Below are 17,654 nucleotides of genomic sequence, written 5' to 3'. Positions count from 1 at the left end.
CGGTGGCCTCGAGCCGGGCAGAAACCTTCGCTTATCCGCCGTCATCCGGGTTCGACACGGCGCGGGTTCTTCCCGTGTCCTTGACGATGCCGCCAAAGAGGACTTCGAGAAGGCGCGAGCAACAAAAAGGAAGAAAGCACGGAGTGTTGCCCGGTCGTCGAGGGAGGAGGCGGCCCGACATCGTCGTTCGGAGGGTCGGCCCGGTCCCGCCCCAGTTCCGAGAGGCGGCCTCCGTTCAGCCGCTTCCTTCTATCGGCGAAGGCCGTTGGTTTTGCTCTCCACTCGGTGCGGAAGAAATACTTTCACCGGTCCCCACGGTCGATTGACTTTGTCGACATTTCGAGGTGAAACTTCTTCGGAGGATACTGCAAAGGAAAAGACCGGGGAAGCGGTTCTTTGCCGAAGGCGGTGAAAGGCGGTGGAGAGCTTGGGAGATCGAGGACCCCTTAGGTGTTCGTCCGTCTTCGAGCACGCTGTCGTGGCGGAGCCCCGGCCTTTGCCGAAGTGAGGCCGCTCCAAGTTCCTCCGGACTCGTCGGGTGGATGATTTCGATGACATGTTCTCGGGGAACTCCCCCGCTTCTGCGAAACGACGGGCTTTGGTCGTCTCTCTATCCTCGGGTCACTAGGCCGGCCAGCCCGGCATCCGAATCTGGCGCCAGGAACGAGTTTGGTGAACGTTTTCCCGCCCCGAGCGTGGAACCTCGGAGGACCCCGTCGGCGATGGTCACTTTGTCCCGAGGACTTTAGCTTCTTATCACGCCCGGTGGGTGTTGCGAGCTATTTGCGTCCCACTTGTCTCGGATTCGGACAAACGCAAAATGACAGGGTCACAGCGTGCCTTATGAACGAGGGTATGCACGCGAACCTTGGGAAGATTCTTAACCACCACTTGTACATTCTATTCTCAGAATGCCATCCTTGCTAACCCGCCTAAGACCTTTGGTTTGTCTTATCGAGAGTGTGGTTTGGTCAACGAGGCCTTCATCGGTGCCCCAACACGAGATAGACGACCTCCGGGGCCAACTCGATGCCCGGGGGCGGGAGACGGAGAAATATCAACACCTTCTTCGGCGGAAAGGAGGGGAGAGTTGGCCGGGTGGCCGTGCTAGCCAATCTTCGCCGAGCTCGATGCGGTTGGGAGGGAGAACCGTCGTCGTTTGGCGGCGGCGGCCGCCGTGACCGTGCAACCCCGGAGTCTCGAGGCGAGCAAGATCGCCGCCTGTCGGGATAAACCCAATTCTCTACCCGGTTGGACGAACTCGGGCCACGGTTTCCCAACCCGGGAGGCTGGACTCGGTGAAGGGCGATGCTACGGGCTTGTCCCGGAGGAGCCCGGCGGCTCGGTACGGGCGCCTGTTCAATGGCGCGGTAGAATTTTGGAGAAAGAGCGAGAGCGGGCCGGATATGTGAGGGTATTAGAAGCCCAGGAGAACTCGGGGGCGAATAAAGCCAATGACGACCTTAAGGCCCGGTTGGGTGAGGCCAACCATGTCAAGATGACCTCGAAAAGCAAGGGCTCACTCGGAGGCCAAGGCGGCCAAGGGCGGCCCGTCGGAGGAAGCATGGAGAAGTGTGGAGGCGGCCGAGGCTCATACCGCTATTGTTGCCGAGTATGAGAAGTGAAAATCTCGGCGCCTCACCCTCGAGCAAGTTGAGCACGCCTCGAGCCTTCCCACGATCTTTGGAAGCCAAAGGAATGGAGGATAAGGCAAACCACGCTCTCGGGTTAGAGTCGGATGACTTCCGGCGGAGAGTCCCAGAACATTCTCCTCCATACAGCCATCTTAGGATAGTGTAAAGCCATTCTTTATGGCATCTATCTTTTTATTTTTCATTTTCATAGAACTTTTATTTTTTTCTTTTTCTCGATGTAAAGAACATCGAGTTGTTTATAAATGAAAAGTGTATCTTTCCGACTTCTTCGTTTGAATGTTTGTCATTATCCTTTCGCGATTGTTGGTCGTTTTCACGGTAAGGTGGCTCGTGGTCACCGATTCATCATGCTTGTTCGGTTTTTTACCCGACTCTTCGAGGAGTTCGGTTGTCTCACGAATATCCGAGGGTCATTTTACCGGGGTCGACATTTTACCTCGGCTTTGTTTTAGGGCGTGTCTTTTGCCTTGGCTAATAAAGTGGCGGCCCCGTTTGGGGGTCTTATCGGAGTCTTTGGTCGGTTGCCTTTGCTATTATGTAGAGTACAATTTAGGGGGAAGTTGCTAACGTTGACGACTTTTGACAACTTTATTTTTGTAACACGTTTGTACATATGAGAGTTTTGACTCTTTCTTCTTTTGCGTAGCAAGTAAAAAATGGGACACGATTCATTATGATCGTTTGGTCTACATTGGAGGCTATGGCCGGTGGCAGGGCCTTATTTTGCCGTAGCAGAATTTTGGATGGGACACGATTCGTTATGATCGTTTAGTCCACGCTACATTGGAGGCTATGGCCGGTGGTGGCGGCCTTATTTTGCCGTAGCAAATTTTGAATCTTTCCCGTCCACTGCGATCGGTATCGTCTTGGTGCGGGCATGGCACTCCCCACACATGTAATCCGAGCTTTAAGGCCGGGTGAGTGCTTGTTGTGCCACTTTGTGTACCATCTTGTGGTCGTTCGGTAACACGTTGTACTTGTTGCCCTCGTTAAAAAACCTTGTCGGAAAACCCTGCGGGACAAAACCGTACTAAGGAAAAGGAGTGCAACACGTGTTTTCGAGCCTAGATTCTATTTTCCATCCGTTTCCGACTTCACACCAAAAAATGAAAGGTTAATGAAGAATACGGCCCATACCTTAGCGATGATATTTCTTTAGATGAGTCACGTTCCGGTTGTTGCGTAGTCGTTGCCCCGTCCGTTGATTCTAGCGAGTACGATCCTTTGCCCGTTATACGGTCACCTTGTACGGGCCTTTTCGGACCCCGGCTTTCCCTCGTTGGGGTTTTTGGTGTGGAGTGACCTTTCGAAGCACTAGGTCCCCCGGCTTGGAAATGCCGGAAGCGGGATCTCCGGTTGTAGTATCTTTCCATTCTTTTGCTTTTGGGCGCTATGCGAATGGACGCGCATTCGCGTAGTTCGTCCAGTGAGGTCGAGTTTCACGGCCATGGCTTCGCCGTTCGACTCCCAGGTGGAAGTACGAAACGGAGAGTCGGTTCCGCACACCACGCGGGGATAAGAGCTTCGGCCCGTATACCAACGAGAATGGAGTTTCTCCGTGCTCGACTTGGACGTGGTCACGTAAGCCCACAGCACCTCCGGTAATACGTCTTTCCAACGGTCTTGACAACTTCGAAGCCCTCTTCGTAGACTTTGGATTATTGTTTTATTCGTGGATTCCGCTTTTGTCCGTTCGCGCATGGGTGATACGGGGTTGATACAATTTTCTTGATCTTGATCCTTCGAGAAGCTGACCTTGCGCACCCGGGGGCGGGCTATCACTTGAAGTTATCTCGGCGGGGATGCGAAACGGCCATGATGTGATCCCGTATAGAATCGATCACTTCCTTCTCTCTTATTTTTCGAGGCACGTGGCTTCACCCCGTTTAGAAAAATAGTGGGTCATAGCAGATAAACGAACCTTACAGCGCTTGGGTAAGCGGGCCCGATGTCCATTCCGCTTCGCCAGAAGGCCGGTGAGACCACACCGAGTGCGGCTCCCTCCCGGTGAATCGTCGGGCGTGTTTCGGCACCCGTCGCGTTTCGGACGAAATTCTTGGGTCGTCATCCGTCTGATCCAATAACGAGCCCACGATGATTTGCGGACCCGGACCGTTCGACGCCGGAGTGGTTGCCACGGGTTCCTTCGTGGACCTCTCTTAATACATACTCCGTTTTCGCAGGGGCCCAAACATTTTCGGCGGGCCGAGAAAAAGATCGTCGATACAATGAGCCATCCGCGAAGCAAAATCGAAATTTTGCCCTTCGTCCTTAACGACCGCGATTCTTTCTTTTGGGTGTTCGGGAGGGGCTTGCCGTCGCAAGTAGTCGATGTGCTTTGTTGCGCCAATCCGCGTTGGTCCGTTGTGTTTGTCTCGGCATGTCCGTTTTCTATGGCCGTGTTTGACGGGTCTTGTTGTGGTCAGGGTTAATCTCGCTTCCCGTCGGCAGGGACCCTAAATTTTGCCGGGCGTCGGCCTTTGTTCTGTTCCCCTCGGTATGTCTTTTCGATCCACTCTCCTAAATCGGTGAAGTATCACTTGGACTTTCTCAAAGGGTACCTGCTGCATCCGTTCATCTTGACCTCGAAAACACCGTTGACTTTGGTTTGCGACCAAGAGCGAGTCGCGTCGAGCCGATGCATTCGGCCCCCCACATGCTCGACCCGTGCTCCAAACTGTGATGTAGCCTCGTACTGGCCGTTGTTAGTCATTTGCTTGATTCTAATTGTTTGTCGAATGATATCCCCGACCGGACTTTTGAGGCGATTCCCGGCCGGGAGGCTGGGTTCGAGGGCCCGTCATATGTAGAGAGTCCAAGTACGTGGTATTTCCGTAGTCGACGGGAGTTCCTTCTCGACCTCGGGGACCAAAGCTGGGCAAAGTCGGCTATGAAGTCGGCCAAGACTTGGGATTTGATGGCCGTTCGGGGTTTATGCTCGATGTCGTAACCCCGCTAATTTCTACAACCCATTTTATTAACCACGGACAGCTCCGGTTTATGCATGATATTTTCAAAAGGGTAAGTGGTCACAACACGTATAGGGTGGCATTGAAAAATAAGGTTTGAGTTTTACGGAGGGCGCTTACCAATGCTAACGCCAATTTTTCCAAATGAGGATCTGGGTTTCTGCGCATCCCCCAGTTCACTCACATAATAGGCAGGAATTGCGTGCACTGATTCTCTGGGACCAAACGCCGCCGCTACTCGAGGGAGAGACGGACTAGGTAGAGAAAAAGCGGCTCGTCGGCCTTCGGTGTGTCCCGACGCGGGGGGAAATTTTGGTCAAATACCTTTTCGGCTCTCGTAGGCCTCTTCGACACTCCGGTGTCTGAACGAAGTCGTTCTTCTTTTACGAGCAAAGAGAAGAAACGGTGGCATTTGTCGGAGGACCTCGATATGAATCGACTCGGTGCGCTATTCTCGGTGGCCTTTGTACCTCTTTTATCTTGTTCACGACCTCGATGTCCTCGATGGCTTTGATTTTTGTCGGGGTTGATTTCGATCCCGGGTTCGATACCATGAAGCCCAAAAATTTGCGGATCTCACCCCGAAAGGCGCGGCTTCTCGGGTTAAGCTTCCATGTTGTATACGGAGCACATCGGGAAGGTTTCTGCAAATGCTTTTAAATGGTCCTCTGTTTTCGTGGACTTAACAACCATGTCGTCAATATAACTTCCATCGTTTTCTATATGCTCTTGGAACATTTAGTTACTAGGCGTTGATAAGTTGCGCACGGTATTTTTAATCCGAAAGGCATCGACGTTATAACGAAAAAGTCCCGTATCGGGTTATGAAGGATGTTTCTCTTGATGATCCTCCGGTGCATCCGGTTTGGTTATACCGGAGTAAGCGTCGAGAAAACTTAACATTTCATGTCCGGCCGTAGCATCGATCATTCTATCGATGTGCGGCAACGGGGAATGAATCCTTCGGGCACGCCTTGTTTAAATCTTTATAATCGACACACATCGAAATCTATTACCTTTTTTGGGTACCACCACCACATTTGGCGAGCCAATGGGATATTCACCTCCCGGATGGAACTTGATATTTAAAAGCTTTGTTACCTCGTCTTTGATGAAGGCATCTTTGACTCGGGACATGGGCCTCCTTTTTGCTTCAGGGAAAACTTACCGTCAAGGCGGAAGCTTATTGAAGCTCTTGCGGTGATATACTTGTCTATCTATATGCGACCGTACAAAACGATCGGCGTTGGCTCGAAGAAATTCGATTAATTTGTGCCGAGCTCGGGGTAAGCCCGGGTACCCCGGTGTATACCTTTACTAATACGGTAGGAACTCGAACCGAGAATGATGCTGTCCCCGGCTCTTCTATGGTCGACTTGGTTGCGTCGGAGTCATCTGGCGTGACAAAAGATCGGGGCATCAGAAGTCATCCTCTCGTCACTTTCCGAGGGATCCGCTCAGATATTCTTTGATTGCTATTGGGGGGCTATCTCCCCGGTTGCACCTTTTCCACTGAGCCGGTTCCTCGTGCGGGGGTGCCGATTTCCTGCCGAATATCTCTCGCTTTCTGTGGGTTGCTCACCGGCGACGGTTTTCTCTCCCTCTAGGTGGGGAATTTCAAAGGCGTTGATTTAACGTTCAAGGCGCCGCCACTGCATGCATGTATCCAATTAAACGCCCAATAACGCATTGTATCATGTCCCCTTCGATCACGTCGACAGGGTTTGTTGAATGGTGGCCTCGATGCTCACGGCGGTGAGATCTCCTTTTGTGGTTTTCGCTCGCCATGTTGAACGCCGAGTGCCGGGTTCGCGCACGATTCGATCGAAAGCCTAATCGTTCGACCACCCTCCATCGAATTATGTTCGTCGAGCTACTCGGATCGATTAGGATACGTTTAACCATAGTTTTAAAGAAAAGATACGAGAAATTACCAATGCGTCATTGTGGTTGAACGACGCCCTGTCGTCCGTCGTCGAAGGAGATGGAAGCTCCGGATAAATGATCTCGGGTACGCTTTTCCCCGAACAATGGAAATCTTAGTCCGTTTCATTACCGGACACCTAGGGACGTCAATCCCCCCGACTATCATATTGATCACATCTTTGGTGTTCGACCGGTTCGATCCTTCGATGAACTTCTCTCTCTTGTAATGACTTTTGGCTCGTTCACTCAATAAATCTTGGAGGTGGCCGTTTTCAACAAACTACCTCTTCTCTCAGCTATGGCCGGCAATCCTCGGTTTTGTGACCGTGGGTTCCGTGATATTCACAAACCATACTCGGGTCCCGTTGCCGGATCGTCCTTAGTGGCTTTGGCCCATAGAACAGCAGAAACGCGACCGGCTGAGCTTGTGGCGAGACAAGATCAGGAGGCGCGTTGAAGTTGTACTAAAATCCTTGGAGGACCTTTATTGTTGGTGAACTCCGGTATCGCTCTGAGCGAGGGCCCATTTTGTTTAGCGGCGCGTGTCGTACTGCTACCTCGGCCAGGAGGAGTGGCTCGGGCCTTCCTTGATTTTCCGTTTTGAAATTTGATCGCTCCGGGTGCGAGTATGGTAGAAACCTTTCTTTAGTCGATTCGGATTTTGCTTCGTAACCCTTCCTTGGTTTCTGAAGCCGATGTTCATCTTTGACTTTCTGGGAGAGAGTTCGGGCGGTCATCCTCTACCAGAATCTTCGACTCATACCGATTGTGGACATCGGCCCATGTTACGGCCTCGTATTCTAGCAAGTTTTCCTTGATTTGGCGAGGCAACCCGAGCTTAGCATATTGAGCCTGCATTGAAAGCTTTGTACGGCCCATTCTTCGCTTGCCAAGGGGGTAATTCCATCTAGTTCCCTGCGGGCAGGAGACAAACTCCCTTAACTCGTCGTCCTCGTGTAATCCGGAAGATGTCGGCTTCACGGGCACTCGCCTTGATAGCCGCAGAGCGTGCGCCTTGAAGGCGTCGGCCCCGGCATTTCGACAGTGATGGTATCGGGTAGATGGTCATACCACGTCCAACGCTCCCTTTGATAGAGAGTTTCCCCAAACTTTTGTCTTGCGGAAGCTCGATTTCGTTTTCTTCCTTATCATTACTTTATGGCGCGGGCATGTGAGTCAGCGTCTTTCGTGTGGGTCGGTGGTGCGTCGTATTTGACGGATGTCGGGCATTTCAACCTCTTTGGGATCGACTTCGGGGCTGTCGCTTGGTGGAAAAGGCCTTTGGATGTACCTTTTTGAATTCGCCCTTCGACGAAAGGCGCGGGCCCAGTATACGGTCCACGAGAGTTATATGTTTCAACCTTCTTCGGTCGAATCCACCGTTTTGCCAAAGTCTCGAGCATCTTTAGGACCTCGGTGGAGGAACCGGCCCCAGAATCATTGCTCTCGACCACCGTGTCGTTCGTTCCTTCCGCTTTGCACTGTATCCTTGGCCTTTTCCGGCCCAGCCTCCCCGTGTCCACTTTGCAACCGGGCAATCGCCATTCCTTGCTCGGCAATTGCTGCTCTTTGTTCCTGCAACATTTCAAAAATCAGACGCAAATTAATGCCGTCATTTGGTGCCTCCGGCTCCGCCATGGAAACTTTGGGTCCGAGATAATGTAAGCGAGTTATGAGTTCTTAGAGGATCGGTGGCCGGTAGGGCGGCATTCTCTTGATCCACGGTGTTTTGCCCGATTGAGCCCCTCCCTCGAGTCCGGGGGTTTGGGTCGGCGGGATTCGGCGGCCCCCGTTGTTCGCCCTCATTTTCTACGCCACAATTTCGGTGTTGTTAATGTGACCGGACTGCCGACGTCGGCCATAGATTTGTTTTTTGAGACGAACGAAGGGTTACGGTTTAAATGAGTTTGATAAGAATCAAGACTAAGAACTATTATCCTAGCCCCACGGTGGGCGCCAACCTTTTACCAAATTGGATAATCAATTGAATTTATAAAGTGGGTATAGGATATGTGCTTTGTTCTTGGCGTATGTTAGATAAAGGAAATAGAGATTGGAAGGCTCTCAATGAGCGACAAAGATGTAGACGTTTGTGAGCAATGTATTATATGATTAGCAATAATTCTGAGAGAAAACGGCACTTGGCCGAATAAATGAAAGGGGAGTAAGTATATGAGATCCTTTTCTTACAAATGTTCTTGCATGTGAAGGAGCCAACCCCCACAAAGGAGGGGGTGTCCCATATTTATAGTCTTTCCCTCCATGGGCTTCGTACAATGTGAATTAATAAAATAATAATAACAAGGACAGCTGCGAACGGATTTGGTGGGATTAGCCCGACGGCGCCGCGACACACGCATGGTTGGTGGTTGACCACTATGACGCCTCGACGCGTGGCTCACGTGCAACGGCTGACACTCGGACCAACGACCATTCGGACCGGCGGCTATCTGGGACCAACGATAAAGGTGGTGGACCAAATGGTGTCCTTGCTCGGCCCTCCGGTCCCAGCGCTCCTCCGGTTGGCTTCCGAGTAAAGCGCTCCTCCGGTTCAGCTCGAATGTCATCAGGCACGTTCCCATCTTCCTTGCCTCGGCCCTCACTTCATTGGTTTACGTTATGTCCGGTTTTCCCCGTATACAAAACTCTTTTTTTTTTCTTTTTTTTTTTTACCTTCCTTTTTATTTGTGGCACTCTATACTTTTTTAATTTGTTCTAAAAAAAAATGCAGAAACACTTGTAGCTACAGAAATATCATTGCATTTTTCATAAATTTTAAAAAATCTTTTTTTTCTGAAGCTCCGTACCTAATTAAACAGTGTCATGTAAAATAAAACTGCAGGGGTATTCTATTACTACTATTATTACTCCCTTCCTCTCTTATTTTATTGTACAGGACTTTGAATTAAGATATATATATATATATATATAGTAATTGTGAAAGAAAAAAATTAAAGTGATCCTTGAAAACTTGAAAACTGATCGTAATTATGCATTTGAAACTTGAAAACTGTTACTGTTGTTTTATAAAATGAAATGACATTAGACATTTGCAATGTTTCAAATGATCAAAAGAATGCAATATAAATTAAGATTTGGATTGTCTCTTTTGGCACAGGATTTGGAGTTCAAGATTCACAAGTTCAAGGAGTTCCCAAACTCTTCGTTTAACAGTCTGAGAGCAGTGCAGCTCTTCAGTATGTTACCCTTGGCAGTTAGTTACATGATTGTTAGTTGAGATAGAAACTTAGTCGGCTATCGAGCTCAAGTTAGCTGAGTAATTTAATTGTCATTGATCTTAATAAAAAGTTACAATGAGTTGTATAGATACATTGTAGAGAAAGTGTAGCTTGACGCAAAATTCCATATTAGTAGTAAAAGATGCAATGAATTATATCTATTTAAAGAATGAATTCAATAAGGTGCAACAATGATTGGTTGTATTGCACATTATGTGGATTCGAATGAGAAGAATGGAGCTCCAGAAATGCTCTTGGATCTCACTATCTTTCTCACCAATATTCTCCATTTCATTTCATCCTTCTTGTTCTGTTTTCTGCGCTTTTGCTTAAAATTTCTGCATAAACATCAAAAACAAAAATTAGTCAACCTATAAATATGATGACTTCTGATTGATAAAAAACACTGATCTTCCGTGTTTGTTTCTTGCAAGTAAAAGAAAAAAATATTAACACAGCAGACCTGCACAAAGGAACCCTACAAACATCCGAATTGGCACAAAGACGAGAATGCAGTTCCAAAACTTGCCACATTCTCTTGCAGTGGATGCAGCCACCCGGGACTCTCAACTTACACCCGGCAAAGTGACGAATGAGCAATTCTAGACCCTTGCACGCTGCATAATGGCACGGTTCTTGATCCTCTTTCAAAACCTTATCGTGAGGACCAATTGTACGACAGCCATCTTTGCATATGTGAACCAGAGCTTCCATTGCCTCATATAGCTGCATATAGATTTTCCTCTCATTGTTCTTTCTCACTCTTTCCTTTTCCTTCTGCAAACAAGTCGTCGTAGATTTAGTATTAAACCAAAAAGTAAAAAACACTTAAATCGGATAAGAATTAAGATCCATTTTGTCCATATGGGGGATATTTTACTTACAATATCTTCATCAATTACAGACTTCAAAATCTGTTTTTCAAGCACCGGGTGGCTATCTTTCATTGCTTTCCACCCTTCTGTGGCAGAAACGGGCTTAAGATTTTTCAGCATAAAACGGTGACAAAGAAGGCTAAGCCGGGAGGCATCACACAAGAGTGCCAACTGGAAGATGTCAACCACATTTTCCGTGTTTAATCTTTGCTCCAACTGCCACTCACATTCTCGCTTTAGGTGGGAGACTGCGTATGCATGCGATAGCACCAACAGGCTCAGCCCATGCTCCTTCATTTTTTCTTCCTCATACCTGCAAAGTGAAGAATGAAAATAGAGATGATCAACCTAGTAATTGTAATTCAGATTACAAATTAAATATCTATAGCTTCATTAGGATATTATACTACTATCTCAAAATTAATTTGGGTTCCTTATAACTTTGTAAAGATTAACAGATCACAGTGAGAACGTGAGACAACTAGCCTGGATTAAATGTCTTGCCGTGAAAACATGACAGCTATAAGAAAGTTATGTTAAATTAAGATAACTGTACAGTAAGAGAACAGACAATTTAACAGCATTATTGACCTACATGTGACCCCTAGAAATATGGTTAAAGAATTTTGAAGCCAAATAGGCATGTGGAGGAACCAAAGCACACAAATGATGTCAAAGGAGAATCATTCTACCTGGAAGAATACAAGAATCTGATGAAAACTTGAACAGCCTCAGCTGGAACCCCACTTATAGTGATGGATCGCTGATGACCACAACGACCATGTCTTCTGGATTGTTTCAAACTCAACATGCTTTTAAATACTGGAGAATTGATACCCTGTTCACATACATCCAGAGATCAAAAACTAATACATACTCCTTTTCATCAACACAAGTGAAATTGAATATTAGTGTGTCTAGGGTATGATGAAATTTTTTTTTCTTTCATGATTTCGTGTTCCATTGATTCGATGAATAACAACAAAAACAGAATAAATGAATCATGTTTTATGAACCTAAGGAACTATTAGACAATGTTGTCTCAATACTCAAAATAAATAATGTCAATCTTTAATACTCAAATGTATGGCCGTAAACACCATATGTCGAGATAAAATGTTCTATACCTCAAACGATCACCATATGCATGTCGAGATAAAATATATTTTAAGGAAATTTTTTACAATTGTCATACCATGTACAATTACCACACATAAAGATAAATTATTTTTCGTACAAATCTACTCTACACGGGCACAATTGTGTAAGGAACTTACCAGAATACTAGCATGCGCATAGAGGATGCCACCGTTATCTGTGTTAATAGAGACGTCGGCTCTGTAACCTTCATCAAAGAGGCAATCCCACGTATTCTTTGTAGCTGTTGGTGTGTAGCAGTATTTTCTCACTGCTGATTTCCTGGCTACAAATGCAAATGTGTTCTCCTGCCGGCTACTTGTGAAAGCCACTGGCAATGGAGGCGGGTTTGGCAAGGTTCTCACCCGCGGAGATTCCTCATTTTTCTCGTTCATTCGCTTAACTATCCTTCTGCACAATTTAAAAAGGTAAATCACCATTAACAACGTGTCAAATTGTAGATTCAAGTTTATAATTTTTATGGGGAAAAAACAAGATTTCATGATCCATTTGTACTTTTATATGGCATCAATTCAACACGATTCCATTTCCACCAAATAACAAAACCCATATTTCGTTTGTCAGAAATAGCCTCTCTACCACAAAAGTAGGGGTCAGACCCCATTCGTGGGATTACATTGGGTATTCTTTTGTTGTTGTTGTTATAACAAAACCCATAATTTACTTCTCTTCCAACACCGACACTAGAAAAATCTAAACAGCTTTGAATTCTTTTCATTTTCTTTGTTCTGATAATTGCTGCTCCTATCAGGCTTAATTTAAAAAGCTGAGTGCCACATAATGTATGGGGAATATTCGACTCCTCTAATTCATCCAAGAATGTGAACAATTGCTTTTGGGAATAAATGAAAAAAATTGAGGGTTGATAGAAATATAATCAATGATGAATGAATCAATCAATTTGCATGGCATTACCTTGTTATTCACCTACCAGAGGAACAATATGAAGAAATTATAGGGAAAAGCTTCAATGTACAAATCCCCTTTGATCTCTGTCCTTCCAAAAATTAAAAAAGGAAACTTTTCTTTATCAATCAATTATGCCTCGGTTCCAAAAATTCTATCTAATATCTAGAGATCATAATATACCAAAATTATCACCTTTCAATCCAATCCGTCAAAACCCAATTGTTACAGAAAAAAAAAAACGTTATGGCACGACTAGTACCAAAAATATGTTAATAAAAATTGCCTTTGCAGTCACCGGCAAAAAGCCAGCCGCTTATGGCAACAATTGGGAGATTGGATCAAAAGGAAATCTTATAGAGAGAGAAAGAAAGAAAGAAGGAGAGTAATGATGAATATGGAGGTTGATTATTTAAAGGAATAGGAATTGGGTCCAAATTAGGAAGGGTTAATTAATTAATGAATAGATAAAGATATGTGATGATGTGTATATGTGTCAGATCCTATGCGATATCGATGTTAGCTTTCGTTGACCATTGCTTAATTAGCCAATAGGATTAGCCAAAGACCGAGTGAATCTATTTAAGTCAAATCTAATCCAACCGAGTGGTGCTTTTGGAAATCATTATTACTCGGCTGATTTGATTTTGAGAATAAAAGATTAAGCTTGGACAAACTAAAATCTTTTTTTTCGTAAGTTTTTTATATTGAATTGTCACTCTCACATAAAAAGTGATGCCAGGAGAGAAATAAAGTTTTCACTATTGACAAATCGAATTGAACGAAACTAAAACACAAACAGATACCCTAGGTTTTTGTTACTCTTAAGTTTTGACTTTAACGTGATAGAAAAATAATTTGTGATTTTATTTATATTGTAGATAGAATTTAATAATTTTAATTTGATATAGAATTTAATAATTTTAATTTGATAAGAAATAATTTTATGACTTAAATGTTATAATATAAAATATCAAAAACCATATGTGAAATTAATTTCATAATTTTGGGATCATTGTATGTAATTAGTGCAAACAATAGAGTACAAGTTAATATGTAAACAATGCCCTCTTCACGAGTTTTGGGTCACTATATGTAACTATCGGATACAACTAAAAGTTAATATCTAATTAAACCATCCACCCTTTCACTTCACGAGACGTTAACATCTTTACATTGTAAAAGTTATTTGAGTACAAGAACTTGTAGCTGAGAAACTGTCAACATAAGAAAAAGTTAGTACTTGCCTTTGTTATAGCTGCCTGAAAATTAAATAAAGGAAACGTAACTTCAACTGACTCAGCTGAAAGCAACACAAATACTATTAAGAAAAAGAATGAAAGGAAAAAATGGGGAGAGAACAAGCTTCCACGACTTAACAAGATCCGTCTTACTTCAGTGAAGCACATTTATTTTTCTTGATTTTGGAGTGTATTCCCTTGGGCCCTTTGTACTTTTTCCTCTATTTTAACTCCTCCAATACCTTTATGGGCTCTTCCTCAAAATGTTAGCGGACATTGAATACGTTGATTCTGCAATCCAGTTTTGTATTTGTAAAAATATTTTACTTTTAAATAGTAAGACAGATGCAGAATTACAAATAGTGCATATGGATATTATTTTATCAATTACAGTATATTTTATAGTATACTGACGCACCACATGCAAACATTGTAACGTTGTCAATGTGCATCATTGATCTTTGAGGCAACTCAAGAGTCCCACCCCCACAACTCTTAGCTTGCTTTTGATATCGATATCACGCGTAGCTTCTAGTATAAAATTATAAATTTTCTGCTATTAGGAGATTGTACATCCTGATCTTAGGCATATAGGGGCTGTATTGGGTCAAAATCCAGAGCAGCCAAGTGGTAGTATCAAGTGTAGACACGTGGCAATAATGACAGGTGAGACGTGAGTAAGTAATTATGCGACGCCCGGGTGAGTTAATGTGTCCGGTCACGGGTCTTTCTTGGCTCACAATCTCCAAAGATGGAGACGTGGATCCGAAGAAGAGTGTTCGAGTTCGGGTTACCGGCAGGCAGGGGCGGAGCTACAGTGTAACGTGGGGGTTTGGCCGAACCCAGTAGCTTTTGCGTAAACGCTATATTTGTACTAGAAAATCCAGCAAGTATATATAATTTTACATACAAACCCACATGCGAAGGCAAGCGAATGGTTTAGTGGTTTGTGCGTGGCTACCAAAGCCCTTTGTTTTCCGTAATGCGTGTTCGAATCCACCTGTGTCATTCTTTTCAATTCCTTTTTTGCAGAGTATATGCTATCTCTTTTCTTTTTTAAAAAAAAAATTAAAAGGAAAATAAAATAGCTCACTCCTGCATTAGTTTTTCCCTAGGCTTAACTTGTAAGCTTCTTTTCTTTTTCTTATATGTTGGTTTTTTTATTTTAAAAAAACAAAATATAAAATTGATAATTGAAAATGATAATGCTTATATTTATATAGTGTTTAAGTAGTTTGTCGCTTTTGTAAATGTATTAAATATCGGTACTTGTTCGTTAGTTTGGCGATTGTTATATATTAGCTTGAGGTCATTCTCTTATCTTAAAAATCCGAACCCCCAAACTTAAAATCCGCCGCCTGTACGGCAGGTGAAGCTCGAAAGAAAGTGTACCGTTACAGAAGATTTGTGGATCCCCTCCAGGCGTTATTTGGCCAGTATGATTGGCATTCATTCGTCATAAAGAAGGCGTGATTTATGGATCGCATCCCTCATAACTCAACTATAAATAGAGAGTCATATTGTCATTGTAACACATTCTGATTTCAGCGAGCAAACAAGCATAGTACAAATACTTAGCAATTTCTTTAAGCTTTCTTGTTCCTTATTGTACTTTCTAGTTCAGTCGGGAAACTTCTCTGGGGACTTCAGCTCACAGCAACACCGGAGCCCAGACTTACCTTGTTTTCTATACAATTAAATCGTCTTTCATAACTTCTTTTGTTAATTTCTATTTATCATCTTGTCAATTTGGTCATCTCGATCTGCGTGTTCATAAAACACGTATATAAATTTACCTGTATCGCCGGACAAACAGTGGCCAGTAGCCTTTATGCCCTACCAGGTGACCAGAACTCAATTTATAATTTAATGTCCAAATAATCAACGTCCAATTTGCGCCATTTAATAGAATGTAGACAACAGATAGAAATAAATAACTACAAAATTTGTATCCAAAATAATAAAGTTTTAACAACATACTCTTAAAACATCTCTTTAACGTTAGACCTTGTGTCTTTTTGTTGGATTCTTTTGTAATTATTTATAAGTGACATTTTTTTTGAAAAAAAAATCACTCGATGTCTAATGACAACTCTGAAACATAAAACAAGCTTCTCATAATAATCCCAGAATATCAATTATTGCAAGATCAAATATTAATACTCCCAAAATACAAAATCAAATTTTTTTCTGGTATTTCTTATTTTTATAGTAAAGTTCTGATAATAGCTCTGGCCACATCACAAAGATCACGCACGACTGTGTTTAGAGCAGTGATAGGTGAGTTACTATCACCGAAATTTTTCTCACATTGATCTGCATCACCATAAGATCCAACTACTGCATCTTCTGCAAACTTTGGGTTCCCTTTAGTCAAAGCTTCAGTTGCTTCTGGCACACCCGCCTCTAGAACGACCTGTTATAAAAAAAATAGAAAGACAAAATTGAAAGAAAGCTTTAGCCTTTTGATGCATGAAAATGTTATTATCATGATTATTCAAGATATAATAAATCCACTAGTACGTTGCAATTTAACTTTTTGAATTTTTTTAATGAAGGCTCGTACTAATAGGACGACAAAAATTTTCTTATCAATCAGTCTTTTTGAATAGGTTTATTAGTTTGAATTAAGAATTCGATTTAAAATGAAACTGATATCTTGTTAAAGAAATAAATTTCAAAATAAAAAGTTATGTCTTTTATTTTATATAGATATAAAAGGGTGAAAATCATTTCCTTCCTCCAACTTCGCTTCAAGAACTAAACACCTCCCAATTTTAAACAATTAACATTCCCCCCACCCCTAATCTCATTTGAACAATTTAAATATCTATTTTGCCCTCTAAATTATCAACCTTTGTCTTGTTTTGCTTGTTAAATATTATGATTTTTTTATTGTATTTATTTATATTACTTATAAACTTGCATAAAAAATAAATACTTTATTTATGGAACAAAAATGTAAAAGATAAATTTCACGCACATATAATTTTGATAGAATAAAATAATTGAGTACAAAAAAAAAATTAAATTATTTATATGTAAATGTCTTACTGTCCTTATTTGTTGCCTCAGAAAGAATATTTCTTTCTATATTTAGAAAGTTGACAGTTCAAATCTACTACATGACAATTTTAAAATCAGAAGATTCAAGGACATTTTAGTAGATTGCCACATCTTTATTATAGAACCACAAGATTCAAAAGTCTATTTTTATTTCTTAAATTTTGTTCCCAATCAACTAAAGACACTTAAATTGGACTGAGGGAGTACCTTGTAGTTGAATGCACAATTCTTCAAAGGGACAATCCAGGCTGCCGGAGGATTAGAATGTCGTAACTTGGAAATGGAGGTTGCCGCCTGCGTTGCCTTAACTTTGATGGCATCCACAATTATCAGCGCCAGTGTAGATACATCCGCACTGGGACTGCGTGGGTCAGCCAGTAAGGTTTTGAGGCATAGTTTTTCGTTGGGTGTGTTCTTACAAGTGTTTTGTACTAGATTCTTATCGGCACTTGTTTGCACTACTAAGGTCACAAAGAAAGTAAGACAAACTAAATTCTTCATCATCTTGAAAAATGCTAAAACAAATAATGCTAACAAGCAAGTTTTCAGGCTCTTGTGGAGTCAAAATGAGACTTTTTTTTTTAATTGGTAGCAAACATTATGCCAGGATCTCTTATAT

The 17,654-nt window shown here is 43.2% G+C and overlaps 2 protein-coding genes across 3 annotated transcripts; both read right to left on the bottom strand.

Moving 5' to 3' along the window:
* Window positions 1-9,819: 9,819 nt before the first annotated feature.
* On the bottom strand, window positions 9,820-13,123 carry LOC132047082 (BTB/POZ and TAZ domain-containing protein 4-like). 2 transcript variants are annotated; one of them, XM_059437978.1, is made up of 6 exons: window positions 12,754-13,123; window positions 11,942-12,212; window positions 11,357-11,502; window positions 10,674-10,977; window positions 10,253-10,566; window positions 9,820-10,127 (listed from the first exon to the last, which is right to left on the bottom strand). In XM_059437978.1, the coding sequence occupies exons 2-6, from the start codon at window positions 12,194-12,196 to the stop codon at window positions 10,001-10,003; spliced, it is 1,146 nt and encodes a 381-aa protein (XP_059293961.1). In that variant the 5' UTR covers window positions 12,197-12,212; window positions 12,754-13,123; the 3' UTR covers window positions 9,820-10,000. The 2 variants fall into 2 exon arrangements, with proteins under 2 accessions (XP_059293961.1, XP_059293960.1); XM_059437977.1 differs by having other exon boundaries at window positions 12,738-13,122.
* A 2,922-nt stretch (window positions 13,124-16,045) lies between these two features.
* On the bottom strand, window positions 16,046-17,654 carry LOC132048365 (cell wall / vacuolar inhibitor of fructosidase 1-like). Its single transcript, XM_059439273.1, has 2 exons — window positions 17,243-17,654; window positions 16,046-16,385 (listed from the first exon to the last, which is right to left on the bottom strand). Exons 1-2 carry the CDS (start codon window positions 17,537-17,539, stop codon window positions 16,176-16,178), a joined length of 507 nt encoding a protein of 168 aa, XP_059295256.1. The 5' UTR covers window positions 17,540-17,654; the 3' UTR covers window positions 16,046-16,175.

This window comes from Lycium ferocissimum, chromosome 2 (assembly GCF_029784015.1).
Source record: "Lycium ferocissimum isolate CSIRO_LF1 chromosome 2, AGI_CSIRO_Lferr_CH_V1, whole genome shotgun sequence".
Taxonomy (NCBI): domain Eukaryota; kingdom Viridiplantae; phylum Streptophyta; class Magnoliopsida; order Solanales; family Solanaceae; genus Lycium; species Lycium ferocissimum.
This window is presented reverse-complemented; position numbering and strand designations above follow the sequence as displayed.